The sequence below is a fragment of the Manis javanica genome, chromosome 3 (genome assembly GCF_040802235.1).
Source record: "Manis javanica isolate MJ-LG chromosome 3, MJ_LKY, whole genome shotgun sequence".
In the NCBI taxonomy this organism is placed as follows: Eukaryota; Metazoa; Chordata; class Mammalia; order Pholidota; family Manidae; genus Manis; species Manis javanica.
In genome coordinates this window covers 32,955,850-32,982,861 of record NC_133158.1, presented here as the reverse complement: position 1 = coordinate 32,982,861, position 27,012 = coordinate 32,955,850, and the positions used below count along the sequence as shown (strand labels likewise).

Genomic DNA, 27,012 nt, shown 5'->3' with positions numbered 1-27,012 from the left:
GGTGCCGAGAGAGGAGGACCATGAGCTGACTTAGGGTTTAAATAGATTCCTCTAGCTGCCCTGATGAGAACAGATGGCAGGCCAAGGGCAGGAGCAGACACCAGTGATTGTGTTGGTTGCCCTGGAGGTGGAGAGAAGGGCAGGATTTGAGATACATGGCAGGTGAGGTCAACAGGGTTTTCCAGATAGGTCAGATACAGAGTATGAGACAACAGAGGGGCAAGGATAACTCCAGGATTTGGGCTGAGCTTAGGAGCCAGATGACCCTCTTCCAGGAAGCCCTCCTGGAGACCCACAGCTCCCTGAATCTTGCTCTCATAGGGCCTGTCACAGCCTTTCTCCCTCTGGCCTGGGCGCTCCCCAGGGAAGCGTAGGACTTGTTTGTTCTGCTTCCAGAGTGTTTGGTAAGTGAGCAAGAGGCAGAGGCAGGCTGAGCTGGGCTTCTCCTGGTCTCGGCTGTGAGAAGTCAGTCCCCACCCTCCTCCCTCTTGGGACCTGTATTTTCTACCTGCGCTGGGCAGTGGATGTTCTAGCCTTTGCCCAGTTTCCTCACCAGGAGAGGGCACTGCCAGTCCCCTGATGCTGGGACTACTCTCCTGCTGCCTGCCGAACCTCACCCCTCCTGGGAGCATTGGGTTGGCCCACATGGCTGGGCCCTGAGTCAGCCTCGCCAATGGGGTGGGGAGGGGACCCAGGAAACACCCCTCCTCCTCCCTGCCTAGAGATTGGCTCAGCGTCCCCCATCACTGCCCCCTGGAGCCAGAGGCATCCGTGCCCAGGGGACAGGTCTGGGGTATAGCTACCCCAGCTGCTGCTCCTGGCATGTCATGGGGAAGAGGCAAATGGGACAAGAGGGCCTGGGGCTGATAGCGCCAGCAGGAAGGAATGCCCCTGGGGCCCAGGGCAACGTCACGCCCCGCCCCCTCCCTGTCACGGGGGTGCGGCCGGACCTCTCCCCAGCCTCCTCCTCCTGCCCAGCCTGGCATCATTAACGTCCACACACCCAGCTCTCCTTGCAACCCAGACAGACCTCGGGACCACAGGTAATGGGCCTGGCTCGGGCTCGCAGCAGGGTGGGGGGTTGATGGTTAAGAGACTCGGGGATCCCAGTCAGGTACCTTCCCAGCTGGATGAGCACCTCACTCTCCATCTCTGGAAAAGTCAGAGGTGGGTGACAAAGATTCCCCACCCTGGGTTGTTTTGAGGCTCCAGTCAGCCCTTGCCGGGCCGCAGCAGGTGACCAGACTCCCAGTTCTGTTGCTAACTTGGCTGCGCACCTTCAGAAAACCCCTTGACCTTTCTGAGCCTCGGTTTTCTAGTTTGTGAAATGAGGGGTCTGACTAGATCTTTGGAACCTGCCCCGCTCTGCCCTGTGCGACCGATCAGCTTTAGAGGGCAAGGCTGCTCGCCCCGAAGTCCCAGCCTCTGTGCTCTGAGCAGACAGTGGAGGCAGCTGCCTTTCTATCTTCCTTTGGAAGCCCTCTGGGTCCTGCTCCAGGCCTGGAGGCCTGGGGGGACATTAAGGCCAGTTGTCTCCTCTGCCTTACTCATAGGAACTTCTGGGGGGAAAATACTAACAGAGAAAGCTGGGTCTTGGGGGAGGGGGCCCCTGCTGCCTGTCAGAGGCTCACCCAGGTGGTATGCCCTGGAGGGGAGCCCCACCCCACCCACCCAGCCCAGCAACACCATCTCCCCGCTGCCCCCACCCCCCACTGTCACCCTGAGTTTTGGGAGCCACCTCTGCCCCAAGCGTCCCAGCCCTCTGGCCTCCAGCCAATACATTTTGCTTTTAAGAGGGACAGGAAAGATATGGTCTTATGCTTATTATTTTATTCTGTTTTGGTTAAAAACTGCCAGAAAAGTTGAGTCAGGAGTATGTGTTAGGGGAAATTGTGGTGAGTAAAGTATGGGGGCAGGGGGGATGTTCTGTTGGGGTCTAAACCAAGCAAATCTATAAACAATGAGACCCCCCCAACCTGTCTCTGAAATTCCTAGAAGTTGGGCTGGTGTAGCCCTAAGCACTAAGGTGCCTGCATTTTGGAATCCTTGCAAAGCCAGCTTCTTAGAAAGCTCAGTCTCACACACTGGCTACTACACCCAAGGGACATGCTAGCCCTGACAGAGGCCTTATTCCACGTTCATAGCAACCATATGTGGGAAGACCTCTTTTTTTTTCAACAGCAACTTTATTGAGATATCATTCACACACCATAAAATGCACCCTTTTAGACTGTACAGTAGGTGTTTTCTAGAATATTCACCACTATCTAATTTAGAACATTTTTATCATCCCCAAACAAGTCCTATGCCCTTCAGCAGTCACTCCCCATTTCCCCTCTCCCCTGACAACCACTTTCTGTCTCCGTGGATTTGCTTATGTTGGACATTTCATATAAACCGAGTCGGACAAGAGGTGAATCCTTCTGCCCGACTTTGCAAACATTTTCAAGGTTTATTATACGTGCTGTGTAGCGTGTGTCAGCACCTCATTCCTCTCTATGGCTGAATTCCTCTCTGTTGATTGCATGATTATATCACAGTTTGTTAACCCATTCATCAGTTGACAGACATTTGGGTGTTTCTGCTTTGTGGATATTATGAATAATGCTGCTGTGAACATTCATGCACAAGTCTCTGTGTAGACATAGGTTTTCAGTTCTCTTGGGTATATATCTAGGAGGGAACTTGGCTCATCTGGGAAACCTACGTTTAACATTTTGACACACTGCCAAACTGTTCTCCAAAGTGGCTGCACCATTTTGCAAGCCCACCAACAATGTATGAAGCCTCCAAATTTTCCACATTCTTGTCAGCACTTGGTATTATCTATATTTCTTATTTTAGCCATCCTAGGGGTGCAAAGTGGTGTCATTTTGTGGTTTCGATTTGCATTTCCACAATTACAAATGATGGTGTGCATCTTTCCACAGGCTGTTGACTATCTGTACATCTTTTTTAAAGAAATGTTTATTCAAATCCTTTGGCCATTTTAAAACTGGGTTATTTGTGACTTTATTGTTGAGTTGTAGGCATGCCCGCTTTTCCAGGGGAGGATTCTGAGGCTCCCAGGATGAGTGTGACTTCCAGTGATCTGGCAGTCAGCAATGGGCAGAGGGGGACTAAGTCCAGGTCTGACATCTAAAAGCCAGCAAGCTCTTTTGTACTGGGTGCCTCCCTTCTGGATTTTCTCTTGGGAATTACGTGTGTGTGTGTGTGTGTGTGTGTGTGTGTGTGTGTGTGTGTGTGTGTGAAAGAGAGAGAGATGAGAGAGAACTTGTGTGTGTGTGTGTGTGTGTGTGTGTGTGTGTGTGTGTGTGTGTGTGTGTGAAAGAGAGAGAGATGAGAGAGAAAGCCATACAGAGAGAAAAAGATAGAAAAGAGAGAGAGGAGACAGAAACTGGAATGAGAAAGAGCAGTCTGGACTGGCTCTGGCTGTTTAAATAAACACCGAACTAGGAGATGCAAAGCCAGGGAAATCTTTTAAGGTTTTTGTTTTCTTTCCCAACAATCTTCAAACATTTTGGGGACCTCAAAAAGCTTATTGGGAGCACCCTCCCCCTGGGTTTTCTGTCTTCCTAAGTCTGAAACAAATCTGATTAGACCTCAAACTTCAAACAGTGAACTGCATCCCCTCATGTCCAGCTGGTGCTAAGGACCTGGAGCCATGGTGGTCGCGCTCCACCGTGGTTTCACTGCTTCCTCTCCTCAAGAACAATGCGGCAGGCGCCCCCAACATATCGCATTTATGGATTCAGAAATTACACACAAGTACTGTGGCTACACAAAGCAGTGTGACCCTTGTCTCACGGCCCAACGTACAATCGGAGTGAATTTCATCACCAACAGTAGTGGGTGGAAGTCCACCTTTCAAGTAGTTTTCTTATTATAATTCAAGTAAGCAGCATTGTGTGTGAGATCCCATGGGTTATAGTTTTCAACGTGGTAAGGTGGCGGGTGAAGAACTTGAACTGGGAGCAGTAAGCGGGGCTGGGCTGCACTTTTCCTGCACTTTCTGGATTAGAGTGTCTCCATCTGTGGTTCCTTTGCAGGGACTCTAAATCCATTTGTCACTGCATGGGGGCTGATGCAGTTCCAGCTGTATTGTTTGACCCTCAGATCCACCCAGCAGTCCATGGCAACAGGCCAAATGCAGAGAAACAGAACACATTGCCACAGCAGAATGTCCTGTGGGGCTCCCCGCTGGCCTCTGGGGGACACTGCTTTGTGGACATGGCATTTGGTGTCTGACACATGGGGGGTGCACAGCAGGGTGGAACATAGACTATGAACAATTTCTAGTTAAAAGTGAAGTAGAAATAGATGAATTAATATTTTCCTCCTGCTCTTTGGAGACGATTATTTGAGAGGCTAATGCGCTCTGAGCTAAGGACATCCCAGCCCACCTCCGCCACTCCTCAGCTTTCCTTCTCCCATGGTCGGCTGCTCATGATCACCCACAGCAGATGTCATTTTTAGAAAAGTCTTCTATATGTCAAGCTGGCATCTCCCTGGTGACTCCCCATGGTCCTGACCCCTCCATCTGGGCTCACGGCCTTTCCTGGTCCCTGTGTCCTAGAGGAGGCCCTGCAGAGACTTGGGGACAGCGGCCAAGTCTGTCTGTGCACCGCTCAGCCCTAGGTTGAGCACCCTGCTCCTCCAGCCACTCCTCTTGGGTGTGGTCTCCATATCCCTATCCTCTGGATTCTCTCAGTTTGTCCAGACCCTACTCTTTTCAGTTCCTAGGATTGAACCTGGGATGGGGAAATGGTAAGATATGGGTCACCTTCCTCACTATAGACTCTGTGCTTCTGTTAATATGACCTAAGGCTGTGTTAACTTTGCTTTGTAGCCCTATCACCATGTTGACCTTAACAAACATTGGTTATGCCCCTATTATGTGCTAGACACCAAGTTAGATGCTTATGCTAACGTTTGCTTACCTTTCAGAGTGTCTTTTGAAAACCCCAGGTCTTTCTGTATGAACAGCCTCCAAGCTGGGCCCACCCATCTTCTTTCTGCACAGATCTAATTTTGTCCCTTTTACTTTCTTGTTTTAGCCTAGGGCCATCCAACAGGCAGGGGCAACCCAGGCCCTGGCTACATCCTTGGATGTGTTATGGCCACAAAGTTTACCCAGATTCATGACAGGTCTGTCTAGCTTGTGGTCAGCTGGCTAGGCACTGTGGGTTGTTATCCCACCATTAAACTGCCAGGTTGGACTTGGAACAAAATGATGGAGAAGGAAAACTGTGATGTCTGTGAGGTTCTTTTGCTCTCTGTGAGGTTTCTCTCATGCTTGAACTGCAGCCTCAGATCTAAGTTCATATCCAGGCTCCCTGTTGTGTGGCCTTGAGCAGGTGTCTTTCCCTCTCTGGGCCTCAGTTTTTATCTCCTGGCCACAATTCAAGCTTGGGAAAAAGGAGAGACCACTAAATGGGGGTAGCTGGGGTGGTGGGGTGAGGGTCAGGAGAACCTGGGGTAGGAAGGGGCTGCTAAAAAAAAAAGGGGGTGTGGGGTGTGAACAAGTAGAAAATCTTATAACGAGAAAGGAAAAAAAATCTCATAAAGAAACTTTTTGCCAGCCTAACATTATTTCTCTAAACTCTTAAATTCAGCACTTTATAATTTCTTTTTATGAAGCACTTTCTCTAAGCCAGAACTAGAATATAGTAGAAGATAATAAAACATGATTCCTATTCGCAGAGAGCTCTGGAATGGGGGCAGCAACCCTGTGAGATAGTGACACTGTCTCCATTTCACAGATGGGGGAACTGAGGCTCAGAGAGGTAAAGTGATTTGCCCAAAGTCACAGAGCTGGGAAGTAAAGTGATGAAGCAGGACTTGAAGTGGGCTCTGTCAGACCCCATTACCAGACTGTCTTAATCAATCCAGACTGGCTAAGCACATGATAATTTTACTGTGCACTTTCCTATCCATAACCCTTTTGAGATCCAAAACCCTTAGGGAGTGGCATTATTCTGTCTTCCATATAACAAAGAGGAGGAAAGTGATGTGCTCAAGGGCCCAGGGTAGGTTGGTGGCCAGGCCAGGCCCAGGCCCTGGGTCTCAGGCCAGCTGACTGCAGTTGCCCCCCACCGAGCCTGTGGCCTGGGAGTGCCAGGAGGATCACCACCCACATCTTGGGATCCCAGAGCTGGTGAAAAGACCATTTCTGTTCCATGGCCCCTGGCTTCTCAGGGTTCATTTTTGATTCATTTCTCTCCTGATCCAGGGATGAAAGGATGAGAAGGGAAGTTGGCAGTGTCCAAAGTGGGCAGCAAGAGTGCCTGGGTCTGGATTCCTTGACAGAACGGCTGACCCCGCACCCATCAGAGACTGAAGTAGATGGCATTTCCCAAAGCTGTGCCGAAAGACATTGGCCCACATTCTGGGAAAAGACTGTGTTCTTGGTAGTTTGGGGAAGGATTGGATTAAACAGAGTGAAAGAAGTCTCTCTCCTGCAGGCCTTCTCAGAGCCTTTAATACATGGTTGCACATTGTGGAGCTCAGAGAAGGAGGCTGTGAAAAGCAGTGTTGCCCAAACTCCTTTGAATACAAAATCCCCTTGTTTTTGGAGCCTTTCTTCCAATATTTCACCCTGCTGTTCCCTACAAGATACTATGTATATCTTAGAATATGCTATTTGGGGCCTTCTTGCAGGTCTTATCGACCCTGTGTCTCCAAATTCTTTGCTGATTGAGTGAATGAATCTTGAAGGCTTTAACTGGAGGGGAGCATTAGTATCCTAGAATGTCAGAGCTGGAAGACCCTTATAGAGAGCAGCCCAGCTTCTTTGTAATGGGGAAACTGAAGCCTAGGGCAGTCCAGCAAAATGTTTGCAGAAGGGAGGCCAGAGGCAGGCAGGCCTCTTGGAGGCTCTTGTAACACTGAGGGGAGAGGTTCTGGAAGTCTGAGTGAACCACCCTCTGCTTAGCATGTGATGCCTTTGTTAACAATATGGATTTCCCTGAGCCACATCTTACCCCCTAACCTTGCTCCTAACACCATACCTGAGCGAGAACCTCTGATCATTAACCAAACTTTGGGGGACACTGAGCACGGGAAAGTCATTCACTAAGGGAAACTCACATAATAAGTGCCGGTATTCTAGGTTTGGTCTGGACATGACATCATTCCACCTCCAGAATTTCCATATCAAAGAATCAGGGAGGGAACCTGGTTCAGGAAGGAAGATGTTGAGCACCTGCAGACCTCCCGGCTTCGGCAGGCCCTGGGGTCAGAGACTGGCAGCTCCCCAAAGATGTCTGCATCCTGATCTCTGGAAGCCATGACTATGTCAGGTTCCATGGCCAAGGGGAATAAAGATGGGATTAAAGTTGCTTAGCAGCTGACCTTGAGACGAGAGACAATCCTGGATGATGGGAGCGGGCCCGGTGTCATCACAGGCCCGCAGAGGTGGGAGAGGGGCGCGGGGAGGTCGGAGTGGTGCGGTGTGAGGACTTGACCTGCCATCGCCAGCTTTGACAAGGGAAGAGGGGGCCACAAACCAAGGCATATGGGTGGCCCCTAGAAGCAAGACAAAGCAAGGAAATGAAGGAGGAAGGGGAGCAAAGGGAGAGGAGGAGGCACAGCAGCAGTGAGGAAATCAGATTTTTACCTGAAGCCTCGCAGCCTTGCTGATGCCTTGATTTCAGCCCAGTGGGACCTCTGTTGGGCTTCTGACCTACAGAACTGTGAGATACTAAATTTGTGTTGTTTAAGCCACTAATTTGCGGGAAGTTGTTACACAAGCAATAGAAAACCAGTGAGGAGCCGAAGCAGCTCTAAGATGACCTCCATCCTCGGCAAGTGTGTGGGGCTCCGGGGCAAGCTCTCCAGAACAACTGGCATTTTGGGGCATCACAGGGGTGGAGGATGAAGGGAAAGCAGAAACCTGGGAGGTCCCTAACCCAGCCTGGAGTTGAGGGCAGCACCGAGCAGGAGGCCTTGGTGGCTGCAGTAAAATCTGTGGACGCCGTCCTGCCCCATGGCCCTGCTTTGCTCTGCCTACAGCCTCGGAGCCTTTCCCACGTTTATCTCACCTGGAGTGCTTCGGCTGCAAGGAACAGAAACCACCTCAGGCTGCCAGAGAAAAGGATTTTCTTGGGAGGATGTAGGGGTCTCCCAGAACAGAGGGGATTTCTGAGCAAGCAGACCGCACAGCAGACAGGGGCCAGGAGAAGAGAGGAGAGGATGGTCTCCTCAGGGCTGTGTCCTGGGGCAGACCAGCGCCTGCGGACTCAGGGCTTTGCGTCACTCCTGTCACAGGCCCTATTCCCAGGAAGGAAAGGCTAGGGCTTTCCTGGCAGGGACCCCTCCGGAGTTTCCGCATTAAAGGAGCACAGGGAGGAGGTGCGATCAGTTGGGGCGATGCTTGTCCTGGAGCCGGCTCTGCTGGACCACGGCATCCTTGAAATTAGGGTGTATGCCTGTTTGGGAAGCTTGGGAAGCTAAAGGAGATTATCCAGGGCTCTAACTTGCCTCCTTGGTGTAATGGCCAGAAGAAGGGGGTTTCAATGCCAGGCAGACCAAAACAGCAAGTGTGCATGCCTCTGTCGGCTCTGCTCCCCTCTCAGCTGCTATTTCTGTTTCCAGTGCCTCCCCCGTTACATTTCCTGTCCTGGGCTTGGTTAACTGAGCTGGCCTTGCATGTGTGGCCCCGAGGCCTGATGCTACAGTCCACCTGAAGGAAAAGTTGGCCTCTCAGGCTCTTACCCCTTCGACTGCCCGCTCCTCCCCCCCCCGCCCCCCACTAAACCTTTATCCCACCCTGCCTTTCACTGCCTGTTGAAATCCAACTCAGTCTCATTGCCGAAGCCCCTTCCTCCAGGCAGGGACACAGGGGAAAGCTAAGCAGCTTCTGAATCAAGAGACAAGGGTTCTGAAGCCAGCCTTGCCTCTGAGTTGCTACATGGCCCTATGCAAGTTCCTCTCCATTTCTGGGGCTCAGTTTCCTCATTTTTAGAATAGAACAATAATGCCCACCCTGCCTCCCTCCTGGTTAGTATGAGGATTGAGTGAGCTGGGTGGGGAAAGTGCTGGGAGGCTGTGAAGACTTGGTGTCTCCTAGTATCCCTCCCACCCTGGATCCAGGCTCTTGGACAGCAGGAATTTAGGAAGTGTGGGCTGTGCAGAAGGGAAAATGCAGTTTAGGAAGACTGTGGGTGCAATGGCCCCAGCACCACTGGTGACTCGGCAAAACTGAGCTTTCTGCAGAAAGTGTCATAAAGTCAAGCATTCTGTTTCCTTGTAGGATCAGCCTCTGATATAAGGGCCCCCTAAGTGGGGAGTTCTCAGGGCCTCTAACCAGAACCAGGGAAGTGGGGTTCTCTGTTGGGGCAGAGGTTGCATTCAAGTCCATCTGTAAGCTGGGAGACCTCAGACAAGTAACTTTGCCTACTTGAAACTCAGTTTCTTCCTGTGTAAAATAAGACCTGTATGTATGAAATATGAGTGCAAGTAAAGTGCCATGTTCTTTCCTCTCTCTGCTTTTGTCTTTATTCAGTTCTCCTGTCTCAATTCCCCGTGGTCCATCTGGGCTCAAAGGAAGTCACGGGCTCTGAACTTGAGCTTTCAGAAGCCCCTCCCACCAACCCCTCTGCCAGTGCCTGGTGTCCTCTGTCCCTTTGTGTTAACATTGCCCTGCACACTGATCCTTGACTTAAAAATGTTTTAATTCTATTTATTCTTTCTCATAATAGAAATATGAGTGGAGGAGGGATGGGGCACGGACTTCTAAAAGGGAAAACAGGGTTCCCTCAGGTCCTGCCTCCACGGTGGTTCCATTGCCTCCGTCCGGAGAGATCACTGTGCAGGAGAACTGCATCAGGAAGTTCCCTGGCTACGAGGGCACTGCTCGGCTCTGCCAGTGGCTAAATATAAGCCAGGTCAGCATCATTTGCATAACACGCTGATGACTGTTGGTGGCTTCTTTCCTGGTGCTAATGACAGGGGCTGGAGAAGAGGTACCAGCATCTCTCCTCTGTCTCCCAACACGGACTGAACAACTACCCTTGCTCAATTGCTTACTAGCTATGTGACGCTGGGTGAGTGACTTAGTCTCTCTGTGCCTCAGTGTTCTTGCCTACAAAATGGGCACAAGCACAGGCCCCCTCACAGAGTGGTGGATTATTGCCTGGCAGATAGTAGGCACTTGTCATGGTCATGATCATGGTGATCACTGTCATCATTTTTGCTTTTTCCCAGGCCTTTTTGTGCAGGGCCTCGGTGACACAGAGGTGAATCAGTCCTATTCCCTACGCTGACCCGGTTCATGATCTGGTGGAGGAGACACACCCTGGGTGTGTCAGACCCTTGGAACCCTAAGCAGAGATCTGAAGTTGTACAACAAGGTGTCCTGCCTTGAAGAACAAGGCAGAGTTGACAAGGCTCAGGAGAGAAATGTGCGAGGGAACAAGGCAGGGGTGCCCTTGGGCCTTCCCAGAGTCCCATTCTTCAGAGCTGCTTCCTGCCAACTCTTTCCCATGTAGGCCAAGCCCCCTTCCTTTCTGCCTTTGCACCTTGTTTCCACGGCCCTTCCAAACTCACCCCCAGTGTTCCTTCCTCAGGAACTTTTCCTGACTGATCCTGGTCTGATTTGTTCCCTGGGCTCCACTGCCCCCTGATCTACCATGAAATCCCTTAAGAACAGGGCAGCAGCTTGTTCACTGTGGTATTCAGTGCCATCACACAGTAGGTGCTCAATTAATGGATGAATGTAGGAGAGGGAAGGTGTGTCAGTCAGAATCATGTTCTGCTACAAATGCCAAAATTCCTGACTACTGAGGCTTACACAAAATGAGGCATATTTTCTCAAATGGCAGGAAAGCAGGCAGCTGCTGGCAAGGGCTCAGCAGCTCAACGTCTCTGCATTTGCTATGGCTCTTCCTCATGCTCATAAGATGGCCACTGTAGGTCCTGCCATCACATTCATGTTCAAGGCAGGACAAGAGAGTGAAGACGGCACCAGCACTATCGGTCTCTTTTGTCAGGAGAATTCCCAGAACCCCAGCCGACTTCCACTCACTTCTCATTGGCCAAAACGGGGTCACATGGCAACCCCCTGCTTCAAGGGAGGCTGGGAAAAAAGTATCTTACTGGAGCTGGAAGAACAAAATTGCAGTTTTATTAGCAAGAAAGCAAGCCAGCTGTGATGAGGCAGGGAGGAGGATTAAGGGTGTGGGGGTAAGGAGGAGGGTTGGGCACTGGGTAGGCAACCAGCAGAGGGTTTCATGAAGGAGGTGGTATTGAGCTGTGCCTGGAAGGTCAGATACAATTTGGACAATAGGAAAGAGTGGTCTGGGTGGAAATCTGAAGGCCTGGAAATGCTGTGTGTGACCAGGGACCGCCAAGTGACCAAGACAGCTAGAGCAAGAAAGAGACACATCCAGCTTGGCCAACTTTTGGTGTATTTGGCATTGCCCACAGCTCTGTTTACCCCTTATGGCTCTAATTCTCTTCCTCCACTGCCTGAAATCCCACCATTAGAGATGATTTCAGCCAATGAACTTGTACTGCACACTTGCTGTGTACAAAGTGTCCTTTTCAATATACAGCTGTGCCCTGGAGGCTTATGGTTATCAGTCATTCATACCCGAATATCAAGTAGTTTTATTGACTGATGTCTTCCTAAAGCTTAGCTGAATTCTGCCCTGAGAAATGGGAATTTTTATTCTAGAAAGCAGTGCTAGAGCCTGGGGCACATGCTCTTGCCATTATACAAATGCTGTCTTGATGCCATTCCTGGCCTGATAATGATAATCTCAGCTGCCGTTTTCTTCAACACTTGCTCTATTCCAAGCATTCATCTAAGCGCTTTCCATGTTTTAACTCATGTCATTTTCACAGTCCTGGGAGGCAAGCACTTTTATTGTCCCCATTTTACAGACAAGGAAACTGAGGCACAGCAAGAGGTTAAATAACTTGTCCAAACTCCCACAGCTAGAAGCGTCAGTGAGAAATCACACCCAGAAAGTGTGACTCTGAGGTACAGGAGAGGATGTTGCCTGACCCCAATGTCTTATAGTGGATTAAGCATAGATTCTTTGCTAAGAACAAAACAAAACAAAAATAAACAAACTCATAGATACAGAGTACAGATTGGTGGTTGCCAGAGGTGGGGGCCGGGGGTGGGCAAAATGGGCTCAGGAGGTCAGAAGTACAAACTTCCAGTTATAAGGTAACTAAGTCCTGGGCATGTCATGTATAACACGGTGACTATAATTAATAATACTGTATGGCATATTTGAAAGTTGCTAAGAGAATAGATCTTAACAGTTCTCATCACAGGAAAAATAAATTGTAACTGTGTGGTGATGAATGTTGACTAGACTTACCATGATGATCATTTTGCGATGTATACAAATACTGAATCATTATGTTGTGTACCTGAAACTAATATAATATTATATGCTGATTATCTCTCAGTAAAAAAAAAAAAAACTTTAAAGAATAGATCCTGTAGACCAGTGGTTCTCAATTGGCAGTGATTTTTGCCCCCAGGGGACATTTGGCAATGTTTGGAAGCATTTTTGATTGTCACAACAACTGGGGGTGGGGGTGCTCCCGGCATCTAGTGCGCAGACTGCTCACTGCCTTACATAATGCGTACGACAGCAAAGAGTCCTGGGTCCCAAATGTCCAGAGTTTTGCAATTGAGAATGCAGGTCCTAACTAGTCAGAGAGTAGGGAATCTGCCCACTCTCAGAGCTGGAAGGAGAAGAAATAGGGGAGGCTTCAGAATGAAGCCTGCACAACTTGGCTAAGCTGAGGGAACAGAGGCCAAATCATGAGGCTCAAATAAGAAAGCAGCTGATTCGCTGAGCTTGTAGCTTACCAGCGGCAGGTCCAGGCAGGCAGTGGCTCTGTGCATGCAGCCCTGCCAGGTCGAGGGTCCTTTTGCTTGCTTCTCATAGATTCTCTGGGATGTTGGTTTGGAACCGTGAATGAGGTGGGTTCACCACCCCATGTCTGCATTTAGAGTACACAAAGCAAGAAAGAGGAAATAGAAGGCAAACAGAAGTTCATATGCCCAGAGCCAGGACTGGGTCGTATCACTTTATGAGAGCCCATTGTTACATCTTTAGGAAATTAGGGAGCTGGTTGTTAAACACAGCCCTTATTACATTAAATAATTGCATGACACAAATGTGCAATTAAATGATTGTTGATTGTTTGAATTTAAGACTGTGATCAAGAAAATGTCAATAATACAGATTAAACCTAAAACTGCACTGCACCTGTAGCCATTGCACTGTGAGTAGCACAAAAAGTTTGAGAAAATACTTTACCAGAATTTTAAAACTATGGTTCAATTCAGCAAAGAAGTTTGCTTATATCCCTGACAGACTATAACAACAAATGCCTTTGTTGTGTCACTTTTGTCTTGCTCCTTAACATGGAAGAGAATATCGGCCAGCATTCACATTGGAAGTACTCATACATTGACAATAGGAGCAACTTCTTTGCTGAATCTGGTACTAAAAAAGAGTTTATTTGAAATCTGATTCTGTGACACTCTTGTTGGCAATAGATTTATAAAAACTAATGGTGCTTGCGTGATCAAAACCGAAAGTTTCTGTGATGAATGCCCTTGTACTGTTCACCATGTAAGAACTTATTCACTATGTAAGAATTCGTTCACCATGTAAGAACTTGTTCGTTATGCTTCAGAAGATTGGAGACTGATGAGAATTAGGCTTGAGAAGTTATAGGCATATGGAATTCACAATAAAGAGTACTGTATATGATGCTTTATTATTTGTAAACTATGTGCTGGATATTCTTTATATCAGTAAAATGTATAACAAACATATGTGTGTGTAATATATGTGTATATGTGTGGATACTTTTCCTGAAGGACCATTAAACATTTATCAGCACACCACAGCCCATATCCCAACCAGTTACACTCCACTGGCAGGAATGTAGTCACATGGCCACACCGAACTCAAGGGATGCTAGGAAATAAAGTTTCTAGCTGGGTGGCCACATGCCCAGCTAAAATAAGGGCTTGGAGGGATAGCTCTACTATGGCAATTCCATGTCTTTTCCCCAGGGAGAGGACTAGCTCATTGAGGTTAGCCATTTTGATTTTTCCAAGGCCGCAGTTATGGCCTTCGTGTAGCGTCACCTGAAGGCCTGCCTCCAGATTTACCTCTAGCTCCCTCTCAGAATTTCAGGAAAGGAGAGGGTATGGTGTCCCAAAGGGACAGATTCCCAACCCTCACTCTCCACCTTCCAGGGCCTGCTTCCTGCCTTCTCCTTCACCACTTGCATCCTGACTCCATGGTGGCCTTTGAGCAGTTTTGGACCCCAAATCAACGTTTTGGGGTGCACTGAACAGAATATGTGGGTTCTGGAGTCTTGACTTACACAAATCACTTCATTTCCTTGAGATTCAGGTTCCTCCTCTGTAAATGGGGATAATAAAACCTACCTTGCAGGATTATTGTAAGGGTCCAGTGAGATGATCTCTTAGGAAGTTTTGTTGTATAGAAACTCCAGTTCAAATGTGAGGAGTGATTAATCCCAATTCCTACCTGACTGGTTTGTAATCAGCCTCACATGGAATTACGGACACATACGCCCTTTGTAAAGCTGTTATGGATATAAGGTGGCATATTACTTTTTATGCAAGGAAAAATTATTGTCTATTTTGTTATAACAAAAGCATTGCCCTTAAAAATTTAGAAAATGCCAAGTAAAAATAAGCTCAAGATACCCATGATGCCATCACCCAGGAAGAACCATGTTTTGATGTAATTTCAACAGCTATTAACTGATTATGTTTATTTGAACCCCCAAGTATGCCCTTCAGCTCCCCCACAAAATTATTTTGAAGCAAGTCCCAAACATCATATTATTTTATCATAAAAATTTTAATATTTATCTCCAAATTTAAGGATATTTAAAAGAAATATAACCTTAATATAAATAACACACCTAAAAAAATAATTTATTATTAATTTATTAATACTCTGAAAGATGTTGATAATGGGGGAGGCTATTATTCAAATTTCCCTAATATTTATTTTTTTGTAAACTGTTCTTATACCTTTGAATATTCAGTGTCTTTTTCTTATTTATTTGCCAAAGCTCTTTGTATATTAAGGGTATCAACTAAGGAGCTATTAATTACTTATTGTTATTCCTCCAGGGAAGGCCATGGAGACTTCAGGACCTTCCTCCCAGACTCAAGACCACAGCCAACTCCCCAGAGAAACAGAAGACCTAGACTGTATGTTTGCTTTTTCTGACCCTCTGGGCAAAGCCACATGGAAGGTGGAGTTCAGCAGTGTATGGAACAGAAGAAGACTCTGCTCAGCTCATGTGGCACAATGGCTCAAGTCACAATTGAAACCTCTAGAGAAGTAGCGATTTTACACACACACATGTGCACATACACATGCTTGGTCCAGCCAATCCCCCAGCACTTTCTGGTTGTGGGGACCTTTAGTTGCTCCCCAAACCTTAAGGAGGCTTTGGGAGCTTGGGCTGGCACTAGGGAGAGTTCCCAAAAGGTGGGATGGGTCCTGCATAGCCCCAGCATGGGGGATGGGAAGGTTTAGGACTTGATCAGATCCCACCTGCCCTGTAATTTATAGAAAATTCTAAACTGGCAACTGTGTACACAGTCTGTTGGTCTCTGGGCAGAATGAGGGGCTAAGAAGCCCCTCTGAGGGTTCCATATTCAGAGAAATTTCTGCCTTGGGCCTTCCTAGAGTCCTTGGGCCTCTGAGAATTCCAGTCCCCTGCACCATCCACTGGCTCTGGGTGTTTGGAAAGAGCATCCCGGAGAATTCGGCAGCTCCTGGACCCCAAGTCCAAATAGACCCCTGGGGTAGGAAGGGCAGAAAACACTCATCGTTGCCTATGTGTGCCTCCCAGACAGAGAGACAGATCTCCACAAGCAAGATGGGGAGACCGGACTCTTTTCTCAAGAACAACATGAGAGAAACAACTCTTCCTCCTCCTCCTCCTCCTCGCCATCCACCTCTGTGTCCGGTATGGCAAAGATACATCTGTATTCACAGTATTATTCAAGAACAGCATTTGCATGGAAAAACAATCCCCCATAATCTCCCACCTTGACACTTCAATTCTATTTTTCCATATTCCCTTCCAGAGCCCACCTATCCATTCACGTAACTTGTACACAGTTATAACCGGCCACATGGACAATTTTTTCCATTTGAAAATTTTTGCTATCTTCTCCTAAACCTATTGCCATGCTATTCTGTAATATCTTTGCAGATATTTTTCATGCTCACTGAATAGACTCTCAAGTGGCCACCTCTCGTGTGAAGCGACATTTCAGTTAAAGAGGAACATGCAGCCTGCCTAGATCCCAACCTTTCTTTGCCACCAACTAGCCGTGTGTCCTTGGGCAAACTGCTAACCCCTGCATGCCTCGGGGTCCTCGCCTGCAAGATGGGAATGATAACAGAAGTTATTAACTCACAGAATTATTGTGAGGATTACGTTCTCACACATGTGAAGTCTTAGCACCTAGCACAGAGTGAAAACTAAAAGTAGCTGTCATTGTTAAGATCCACCTCCACCTTTGGGCCAGTTTATCTTACTCATTAGCGTCTTTGCTCAAAAGCTTTTATTTTTTGAGTTGTTTGCACAAATCACACCCCAGGATTGATTCCCCACAGGGGCTTCAGTAGATTTAAGTGAATAGACATTTCTCAATGGGTCATGATTATAAATTGCCGCATTATCCTCTGATGAAAGGCAGAATGTTCTTTCATTTTTATTCTTGTAATTCAAAACGTAAAGCTGATTCATAGCAGCAGCAGGAACATCATAGCTGACATTTGCTCACCACTTACTATGTGCTGGGTACTGTTCGACTATTTTAAGTGTGACCACTCAGTTAATTCTTACAGCGACCCACTGAGGAAAGTACTGTAATATTCCCATTTTACAGGTGAGGAAGCTGAGGCAGAGAGGCCAAGTGACGCCCTGTTAGAGGGCTCAATAACCAACTGGGGGGTCCCAGGAGGTCTTTCTGAGACTGAAAGGGGTTGGTGCTGGTCTGTCTCCTCCCCCAGAGCTCCTGCTCTGTCACATTTTACATAGTGGGCTTGGCCTGATATTCTATTTGAATCAAAGAGTTCTCTAAATTTTTAAAAATGCTTGCAAAGCCCTGGCCTCCTGTTCTCTTGTGGTAAATGATGAGACTGAGACTCAAAGCCAAAACATCCATGCTTATTATTTCAGCAGACAGGAGGGAGAGGGATGGGTGGGTCCAGTGGGTCGTTTGTACCAGCCTCCTCATGAGACGGGAAAGGAGCCACCTCCCTTATTAAAAAATATGCAAACCTACCCCAGACGAGGTAAAGCTCTGGAAGAAGAGCTTCCAGGCACTGTGGAGCCATTACCTGTCCCTTTGTCCTCTGAACGGGAAGGGGACATTCTGTCTTCTGATGGTTGATCCTTAGGGGGTGCTGTTCCCCCACAAATGTTCTCCCCCAAGTGTGGCCATAAGCCCCTTCCTTCCCTCAGGTTCCACAGCACACATGGGACTTGTCTTCTGTTTGAATTTTTTGCTATGTTTCCTAAGCATGTTGCCATGTTATTGCTGTAATTAGCCCAAAAGAGCACTGAGAAAGCAACAGGAAAACAAGCAGACAAGTAGAAACAGACATACATTCAGGCTCTGATCTCTGATCCACAATGGCTGACCTGCCCGCTGGAACTCAGACACTGCCCATTCTGCAGGCTCAGGTGGTGACCATTAGCCATCAAGACCCCAAGCCTGGCTGGGTACCTCGCTGCAGCCTCCTCCACATGCAGGACCCTAACCCCATAGTCTGGCTCCAACATTGCCCTCCCTCACTCCTTCCCTTTTTGTTTTTAATGTATTCTGTTATTTAATTACAACTTTTCATTGTGAAAGATCACACGTAGGCACAGTGTAGAAAATGTGGAGCATGTAAAGAAATAGAAGGAAAAAAAATCATCCTTTGCTGTGCCACCTAGAGATAACCACCAACACACATCAGTGTATTTCCTTACAATTATTCAATAAATACTTATGAGCCGCAACTATATGGCAGGTTCTGTGATGGTCACTGGGGACACCAGCAGCAAATTTACTCTGCCAGGGTTAATTCTTTTAAATAATTGAACTAGAGAACACATACAAAAATTGTCCTCATTTTAGACAGCCTATAATTCTTTAATACCTTGTATTAAAAAATGTATGCATATATAGAGAGAAAGTTCATTTGCATGTTGATGGAGGTTGTCCCTGGCTGATAGAATTTGGGATAACTTTTGCTTTCCTTAGTTTCTGTATTGTTTGGTATTTTGCAAAATGCAATGAAAAAGCCTGTTTGTGGCACTGATTAATATTTGTAAAATACAGAAAGGAAGAACATAGAAGCCACTCAAAATCCTACCTCCTGAGATAAATACCGATGTTGTTATCTTGATGGACTTCCTGATACATCTTCCTCCATATCTAGTTGGGGTCACATACACACTGGTTTTTAAGCACAGTTAACTTGGTTTCCTGGAATTCAAAATTTTATGCGTGATAGACCAGGAGGGCCCCAAGCATACTGAGGGGCATTAGCATCACTGGGGCCATCTCGGGCATCCTGAAGCTGGAAATGCCTAGGCCCGAATCCCTGGAAGGCTGACTGTCCAAGAGGGCAAAAGACTCATTCACTCTTCAAGTCTTGATTGGTCGCCTGCTCCAGGCTGGGCACCCTTAGGACAGTGACGACCCGGGCCTTGTCCTTCAGAGCCAGGTGGCTGGAGAGATGAGCACTGCCCCCACTGACCCTCATGCCCACTGTGTCAACCCCAGACAGTTGATTTTACAGAAACCGCAGAGGAGGGAGGCCCACATGAGGGTGAACTGGGACTGTTGCACAAGCCTCTCTTCAAGACGTGTGACATCAGCTTAACCTTTAGGATAAGGAAGACAAACGGGCAGGGTCTTTCAGGTGGGAGAAGCAGCCACAGCAAACAGAGTCAGCGTAGCCTTGTGGGGATACAGAGGTGACACAGCCCCCATGCTTGCTGGGAGGGAAAGCTCCTCAGTACCTTGTCATATCTTCATGAAAGCAGCAACAGAAATAATTAAGTGATCTGTCCAAGGTCACACAGAAAGTTTGTGGCAGATCTCAGAACCCCCAACACCCCAAACAGAGAGCTTTCCCCCAGATCACAGTCCTCATATAAACTGAATTCTGAGTCTGGACACCAGCATGAACATATCGCAGGTCCGTTCCAGGCTCAGGTTACCCTACCGCTTGTGCTTGTCTCCTGCAGGGAGCAGTGATGAGGACCAGCACCCCAGAGCAACCAGAAGACGACGCCAGCGCCGGGGGGCTGGACATCCCACCAGGGACAGCTCACCCGGTAGGCCACGGGCTCTACTATTTCTCCTTTGCACACTCAGCTCAGTACTGAGTTTCTTAATGGGACTGAACACTGTTTATAGTAGGGCTGCAATATGTAACAACCTAATGTCCAACAGCGGCGAAATACACCCTGTCCAGGTCTGAGTTCCGTTCTTCACATATCTCTGAAGTGAAAAAGAAAAATGTCAAATCATATAATTAGCTTGATCTCCTATATACTTTGCAAAATTCCCACATCCGTGGTGATAAACAAGACTGGATGTAAAAATTTCAAAATGTTAATAGTGGTTACCTCTGGCTGGTTAAATTACCGGTGATTTTTATTTTCGCTTTTTTGAACTGTCCTCTACTGTAAGTATCTTACAATAAGCGTGTTTTGTTTCTACATCCAGAATAAAAAAAAGAATGTGGAGGAAAGAACCTGGATTAATGCTTAGTGCCAAACCTGGAACACGAGGTGTTTAATAAATGCTGCCTATGAAGCTTGAGTTGAGCTCTGGGTTATATTTCTGAAGATAAAAGTGATTAGGATTGCAGGCTTTGGTGATAGACCTGGGTTTGAATTCTGGAATTGCCAGTTACTGGTTGTGTGACCTTCAGGGGATAATTTAACTTTGTGAGCCTCAGTTTCCTTATCTGTAAAATGGGGAAGGGAGAGGTAATAATACCTTCTTCATAGGATGAGAATCAAATGGAATACCAGAGGTAAATTACTTAGTTCAGTGCTGGTACATAGTAATTACTGTGCTCAATAAATGGCAACTATAATTACTGACTTTGAAAGAGGCTCAGATCCTCTTAGGCCCCCAGTTCCTTCTTAGTAAACTGAATGTGGTCACCTCTAGGTGTGCTGAGGAGAGTCAGACACAGTAAAGGGAGAAAGTTTGGAAGGCTGTCTTGCCTCTTGAAGACTGCTCATCGTATCCCCAATGCAAAAACTGTGTTACCTTTTAAGTCTTTAAGCATGTGGGAGATGGCAGCTGCTCTGAGGTGCTGTGACTGGGGATTGCTGACTAAAGGGGCTTGTCTCCACCCAGGTGCTGAGCATGGGGAACCTGATGTTTTGAAGGATGAGCTTCAACTCTATGGAGGTAATTGGTTGTCCAGTGGCTTTGGAAAAATAGAATTAAGCAAAGGACATGAAGCTTAGGACTTTGTTGGGCAGAAAAGAGGTGATGAGGGTGTTTCATTAGCTGAAAAGCCCTGGGGCAAATATAGGAGATGTGGCAAGGTGAGTGGTTCTAACATTGGCAGATGGGGATCGGGGCATGCATTTTCTACAAAGGTGAGACTGTCCTGGATTCTCTTCTCAGCTATAACCTAGACTTGCAGGGTGACCTTGACCAGCCACCTAAACTTTCTGGCCCTCAGCTTCCCAACCAACAAAATGAGACATGATTAGTACCTGCTCTCTTGAACTACTGAGCTGTTTAAGCATGCAAGGGAAAAATTAAGAATCTGATCTCTACAAAACTCATATTATGGAATAATTGTCTCTAAGCATCATGATTATCACAGCAAGGAGATATGAATATTATGACTTGGTAGCACTTTGATGAATTGGGTGAATTTGTAGGAATGAACCAGTTTATCAAAAAAGCCTGACAAATGTACACTGCCAGATAAAACTTGTTTAACTTTATTTAATCCAACATTTCCATAATCTACATAGTCTCCTAATGACCAATAAAAAATCTACTTAGTCTCCTAATGCCCAAGAAAAACAATGAGAAACAAGTATACATTCAAAGAAATATAAATGAAAGATTTTGATGTTCTGCCTCAAGTAGCATTGTGGGTAATCTTTCTACTGTTTTATTTTCTTATCTGATTTTTCTGATTTTCTTTTCTTTTTTACAAAAACAAGTATTACTTTTTTACAAAAACAAGCAGTGTAAAAAATTACTTAATTACTTAATTACTTAAGCAGTGTAAAAAATTTTTCACTGGGTGTAAAATAAGAGAAACTGTTATATTTACATGTATTTTTTAATGTTTCTTCCTCCTCATCAAAGTAATTCATATTCACTGTAGACAATGTAGAGATCATCACATATTTGTGAATCTCTCTCCCCCCCAGATAAGGCATTGGAGGCATGTAATAAATTACACAGTGGGATTCCCATTTCATGCCATTGGTGGTATGTTCTCTGTGCTCTCGGTACTAGGCACTCTGGCCACTTGCAGAAGGTGTTTCCTGTTTGCACATTAGCTGGAAGGACAGTTCAGTGTATTGAGCGTTTATTGCCATGTGCCAGGGACCCCCTCCCAGTGTCTCCATCCTGGGGTTGACTTGAAGGATGGGAAGTGTAAGGGAGTGGGGACTCCTGGTGGTGGTGGTGGAATCACAGGGGTCCTGCCTGCCCCTGAGGGGAAGGAGGTGGCAGGCTAGAGGAGAGATCACCAGGAACTAGAATAGCCACCAGGACCAGAGGATGAGTAGGGTTGGAGGGCCACCCAGACCACAATAATGAGGAGGCGGCAGCTCAAGGCAGATATGTAGAACTCAAGGCACCCTGAGCAGCCCAGATGAGGGACGTGACAACACTCAGGTGGCCCAGTGGACCACCCAGCTTGTCTCCCACAAGCTCACAGCCTGGTGGGCTTGGGTCACACAGCAAGGTGTCCTCATGCATCCGGATAGGCATGAACAGATACAGGTTCAAACTAGTGGCCCATCTGTGTGCAGATGTGTTTTATCTGGCTCACAGAGTATTTTTATTATAAACATATTTCATCAATTCTGCAATTCACACTTTTTCACATTTGGGCATCTCTGAAATCAGGAAGCACCTTAAAACCATTGGCAACTTACCATTAAATTGTCTGTGGGTGGCTTCCTTACATAGTAATATATAAAATAAAGTCACCTCTCACAAACAATGATGTCTTTGATGCAATGGAATGTAAGAGTTGTCAACTCTTTTATATAATCAAGAAGTTTGTGTGAACACCTGGATTTCTAGTCTCCTGTGGAAAATTGGAAGACCCGTAACACTGGAGAGGTGCTTCTACAGCAGGTGAAGGCTGACTGCCCCTTTAGACAGATAGGAACCCACTTGCTCCAGTCCACACCCAGCCAGCTCAGATCAAGTGGAAAGCCTCTGAGTGGGACCCACCTCCCCACAGGGTGAATCCTCCACTCCCAGAGGATAGTGGATATGTGGTCACTGATTCTCCTTCTGTGCAGGTGACCCTGGAGAGCTGGTGCCCTCTGAGGAATCAGGTGAGTGTCCAGTGTGGGGAGGGGGGGTGTCAGTGCTCAGGTGTTGAGCGAGGCCTTGGCATTGTCTTTCCCCTGTGAGAGCCAGGGCGCATGGGAGTGAGAGACAGGACTCCTAGTCCCCACCACCTCCATGGGGGCCAGGGGCTCTGACTCGGACTCAGCAGGCAGGTGGGGCTGGTTGTGGCAGGAGGCAGGAGACTAGTGGAGATTAGAAAGGGGTCCAGGCAAGAGGCAAAGGAATTACAACCAGGAATCAACAGGCAGAACTCGAAAGGCGCATTGCCAGAGGTCACCCGTGGCCCCCACCAGGGCAGAGAGATCTGTTATGGACCTCAGCTGGCTTGAGCACTAATGTTGAGTTTCTAATTTCTAGAACTCCGGAGGAGAGGCTCTGACACAAGTGGTAAATGTGCAAAAGCTCCGAGAAGACTGCAGGAGAGCCTGGATTCCCAGGGGTGGGATGGGGCCACAGACAGCCGGAGAGGGTGGTCAGGCCCAGCACTGATGTCACCGCCAGCCAGAGGGTCACTGTGATTCCAGATGGGGACCTCCGGGCTCAGGGGAAATGGAGCAGAATGCAGGCTCAGGCCTGCGGAGGGAGGGGTAGGTCTGCGGGGGTCCCAAGGACAGCCACCCCTGCCTTTATGGCTTTGTCCTCACTGGTGCTGCAGTGAGTGCCCTCTGACCCTGGGAAAAGCCATTCTCAGTGAGGCAGGGAAGAGAAAATCCCACTTGCCATCCAGCATCAAAGTTAAACACTCGTTTCTCTCTTGTTCCTAAGGAGAAGTGGCAACCTCTGAGTTAAGAAGGCTGAACATAAAGAAAGATGGTAAGGAAATGGGTGTGCTTCCATCTACCTGGTCCAGATTTCTATGGTGGGTAGAAAGTCATCTGGTGGGCTAAAACAGTAATCATAGCCCACCTCTGCTGTGTGCTCTACAGTTTGCAAAACTAGAATCACCTTGAGAAGGTGGTACAATAACTCCCACTTTGCAGATATGGAAACTGAGGCTCCAGGATGGGGAGTGGGTTTATAGCTAGTGAGTGGAGCCACCTGGGCTTGAAACTTGTTCCTGTGCTCTTTCTGCTTTAGAGTTGCCAGGATGACAAGATCCCCCCCAGGCCTTATGACCACAGTGGGAAGCTGGGAAGGGGCCAGGCTGAGGAAGCCATGAGATTAGACTAGACTAGACTCTTGAGAAGGGGTGAGAAGAACCAGATGGATCTTTTCTGCTCCAGGCCTAGAATCCATGGGGGCTTCAGGGAGGAGGGTGAGGGTGGGAAAGGAGACAGTTTTTGATTAAACAGATGGCAGTTCTAGAAACATTTTCAGTTGCTGCTAAAGCTCACGTTCAGGGAGTGGGAGACCTGGGTCCCAGCCCCTGGCTCTGCCTCTGTCCCGCTAGATGAACCAGGGGGCTGTTGGGCTTTCCCAGGCCATGAGACGAGCCTCGTTGGAATAAAACCAAGACTCTCAAAGTGCAGGCCAGGCCAAGATGCTCAGTTGTCTCGGCCTGGAGCCCCCGTGCCCTCAATGCTCCTCTGACCCTTGCGCATTGCCCTTGAGAACGCAGAAGCCAGGACTGTCCCTGTGTGCAGAGCTTCCGGCAGGAGCAAGAGCAGCTGGAACGTCACCGTCTTGCCTCATACACACCTTGGGTATAGTTTTCAGACATGGGATCCTAGTTTTCCATTGTCTATTGTGACATAAAGATTCCTTTGAAAGTAAATCTATTGAAGGACAGAAGGCATCTGTTTAAAGAAAAATGTTTAGTAAATATTAGGACAGATGGTCCTTGGATTAGCCTGAAATCGTGAAGGTGGTCAGCAGTGCTACATGGAAAAGGCAAAGACGCTGTGAGGCTGGGTGGAAGCTGAGAAAACCCAGAAGGATCCCCTGGGTCCCCTCTGAACCTCAGTCCTTATTCTGGCCTGATCTCTTAAGCCTCCCAAACTTCTAGTTCTCACCGGCAGCCGCCTCCACTCCCCTGGTCGGACCCTTCACTATCCTGTGACTACACCTTGGTCTCACCTCCTTACTGTGTCTCATACTGTGCGTCCCAAGCAGCATGGCACATAATTACTGCATGCTTTAGGGAGAGAGAATGGGAAACTTTTAAAATGGACACATTTGCATTTTTTGCAATTGTAGTTAACATTCATTCGGCGCAGTATCGGGCACCTCTGCATGCCTGGCTCTGCTCTAGTCACTGGGCAAAATCCCCACCCTCCATCCGCCTGAGGGGGTCAGACAACAAACACAGATACGCAACTATAACGAGTTGAGGGGAGGTAAGTGTTAGAAAAATAAAGTGAGATAAAGGCTGGAAAGGGGTGGGGCGTGGGTGCTGTTTTAGTTGGGCTGGTCAGGAGCAGGTCTCTGAATAAAGCTACATTTGACCAGAGACTGGAAAACTTTAATTACGAAAAGAGTAAGAGAAGCCGATCATAATTCCTTGCATCTGCCTTTGTAGATGAGTTTTTCCATTTCATCCTCCTCTGCTTTGCCATTGGAGCCTTGCTGGTGTGTTACCACTACTGCACAGGTGAGCTGGGGGCCGTGGGCACGGGGTGGGGGGTAGGTTGGGGGCCAGGAGACCAGACCTGCAGGCTAACCATTCTCTCCCCTGCTGCAGACTGGTTCATGTCACTTGGGGTTGGCCTGCTTACCTTCGCCTCCCTGGAAACCGTTGGCATCTACTTTGGGCTAGGTAAGTCCCCCCCAACACATAGATGTTCGGAGGTGGGTGGCTGGACCAGCTGAGATGCTTGCCAAGCCTAAACATTTTGTAAAGGTTTCCTTATGCTCGTGTTTTCTTCCTGACCGCTTTCAGGGTCAGTGTGAGGTTGTTGGCAAAACCCCATGGAAAAAAATGGGCAGCTCCACAAAAATGCAACAAAAACAGTTTAAAATGGCAAACAAAAAAATCAGCCAGATACCAGAAACCAGCCAGTTAAGGGAGCTGATACTGAATTCGCTGTTTCCTGGCGCTGTTATTGCTGTTCGTGGTCATTGTTATTAATAATAATAACTCTAGGCCTGTAAGCCTCCCCTGCTGCCTGAAATTCCACAACTAAATCTTTCTTTGTGTGCGTCTGGCCTTTGTCCAAGGGTGGCCAGTGGGTGGGAGTGACCCTGGATCCCTTGATGGGGCACAAAACTCCATTATTTTTCTCTTTGTTTCTGAACAGTGTACCGGATCCACAGCGTCCTGCAGGGCTTCATCCCCCTCTTTCAGAAGTTTAGGCTCATAGGTAACTTTACATTCTTCCTATGCTCAGTTTCTCTCTCCCTACCAGGGGCTTCTGTTGCAGAGGAGGTCTAGCATATAAGAAGGAGCACAGGACCTGGAGTCGGGGGCCCGAAAGGCCAGGGGCCTGTGTGTCTCTAGGCTGGGCATATCTGTCTCCTTTTATACATTTAATTTATAAAGGGGAAATGAGTTGCAATGGTGTGGGTTGTGGAGACCCATGGTTTCTGGGAAGACGACTCTATCCCAGCTGTGAACAGTATTTGGGCACCAGGGGTGATGATGGGGATGAGGCCTGGCTGCCTGCGGAATCCATGCCATCCTGAGGGCTTTGCCTTTCAGGGTTCAGGAAGACCGACTGAGGCCAGTGCCGGGTGGCCAGCCAGGCCAGGGCCCCTGTAGGACCACCACTGAACCCTCTGAGCATGTAAGGACAGAGCCACGTTCCAGGAGACAAACGGGCTGGCATGGCCAGAGCAGTAAAGAGAGCCCCTTTTCCTTTTATGTGGTCTGAATGTTGGCAGCAGCCCAGGCTGAGGCATCCTTCTGGCAGCATTGGCCCGCAGTCCAGCCACCAGGATGGAAGGCAGAGAGAGGGTGCTGGGCCTGTGCCCTGCATGGTCCCTGGCTCAGCAGGAGGCTCTGGGAGGCCACTGCTCTCAGGAGATAGTAGGACATCCTCAGTCCCCATCAACTGTCTGGGCTCCCAGTTTCTCTCAAATCCCCAGGCCATCCCAGTGGACTGTCAGGTCCTACAGAGCCATCCTGGGGCAGGCAGCCAGCCCACTGTCCAGAGGCAGGGAGCCGTCATGCCAGGCCCCAGGGTGAACCTGATGCAGGTGAGATGTTGGGAGCTAAAGCCACAGCATCCGGGCACCTTCCCATCACCTACCACCAGCCCTGCCCTTGCACTCCATCAACATGCAAATAAACAGTCTCTTTCCTGGACTAAAAAGAGTCGGCTGAATATTCCTTTAAGGCTCTCTGGGGCCCAGGTTGTCGAGGAGGGTCTCCAGTGGGTCATGTTGTGGGAGCCCCTCATGCCCTACAAGAAAGCCCCCCTCCACTGAGGGTCTGTCTGCCCCAGGGTTCGGCCTCCCCGGAGCCCAGCTCCTGCCACCAACTTTGGACCTTCTCGTTGCTCCTCTGC

The 27,012-nt window shown here is 48.1% G+C and overlaps 1 protein-coding gene across 11 annotated transcripts; it reads left to right on the top strand.

Moving 5' to 3' along the window:
- The first annotated feature begins 58 nt into the window (after positions 1-58).
- On the top strand, positions 59-26,817 carry TMEM40 (transmembrane protein 40). 11 transcript variants are annotated; one of them, XM_073231059.1, is made up of 13 exons: positions 65-162; positions 322-1,043; positions 15,158-15,238; positions 15,893-16,005; positions 19,294-19,383; positions 20,423-20,476; positions 22,576-22,611; positions 22,985-23,014; positions 23,393-23,440; positions 25,086-25,157; positions 25,248-25,322; positions 25,804-25,866; positions 26,205-26,817. In XM_073231059.1, exons 2-13 carry the CDS (start codon positions 886-888, stop codon positions 26,222-26,224), a joined length of 840 nt encoding a protein of 279 aa, XP_073087160.1. In that variant the 5' UTR covers positions 65-162; positions 322-885; the 3' UTR covers positions 26,225-26,817. The 11 variants fall into 11 exon arrangements, 8 of the variants coding, with proteins under 8 accessions (XP_036856295.1, XP_073087160.1, XP_036856296.1 ...); XR_012129036.1 differs by lacking the exon at positions 65-162 and having other exon boundaries at positions 979-1,043; positions 15,889-16,005; positions 26,205-26,289; positions 26,387-26,817; XM_037000400.2 differs by lacking the exon at positions 322-1,043 and having other exon boundaries at positions 59-162.
- Positions 26,818-27,012: the final 195 nt, after the last annotated feature.

Excerpts from the sequence above, each read along its gene's own strand:
- TMEM40 (XM_073231059.1), top strand. The coding sequence starts at position 886 with ATGCCCCTGGGGCCCAGGGCAACGTCACGCCCCGCCCCCTCCCTGTCA. Across the intron at positions 23,441-25,085 it reads GCTGAACATAAAGAAAGATG|ATGAGTTTTTCCATTTCATC; the intron begins GTAAGGAAATGG and ends CTGCCTTTGTAG. Across the intron at positions 25,323-25,803 it reads TGGCATCTACTTTGGGCTAG|TGTACCGGATCCACAGCGTC; the intron begins GTAAGTCCCCCC and ends GTTTCTGAACAG.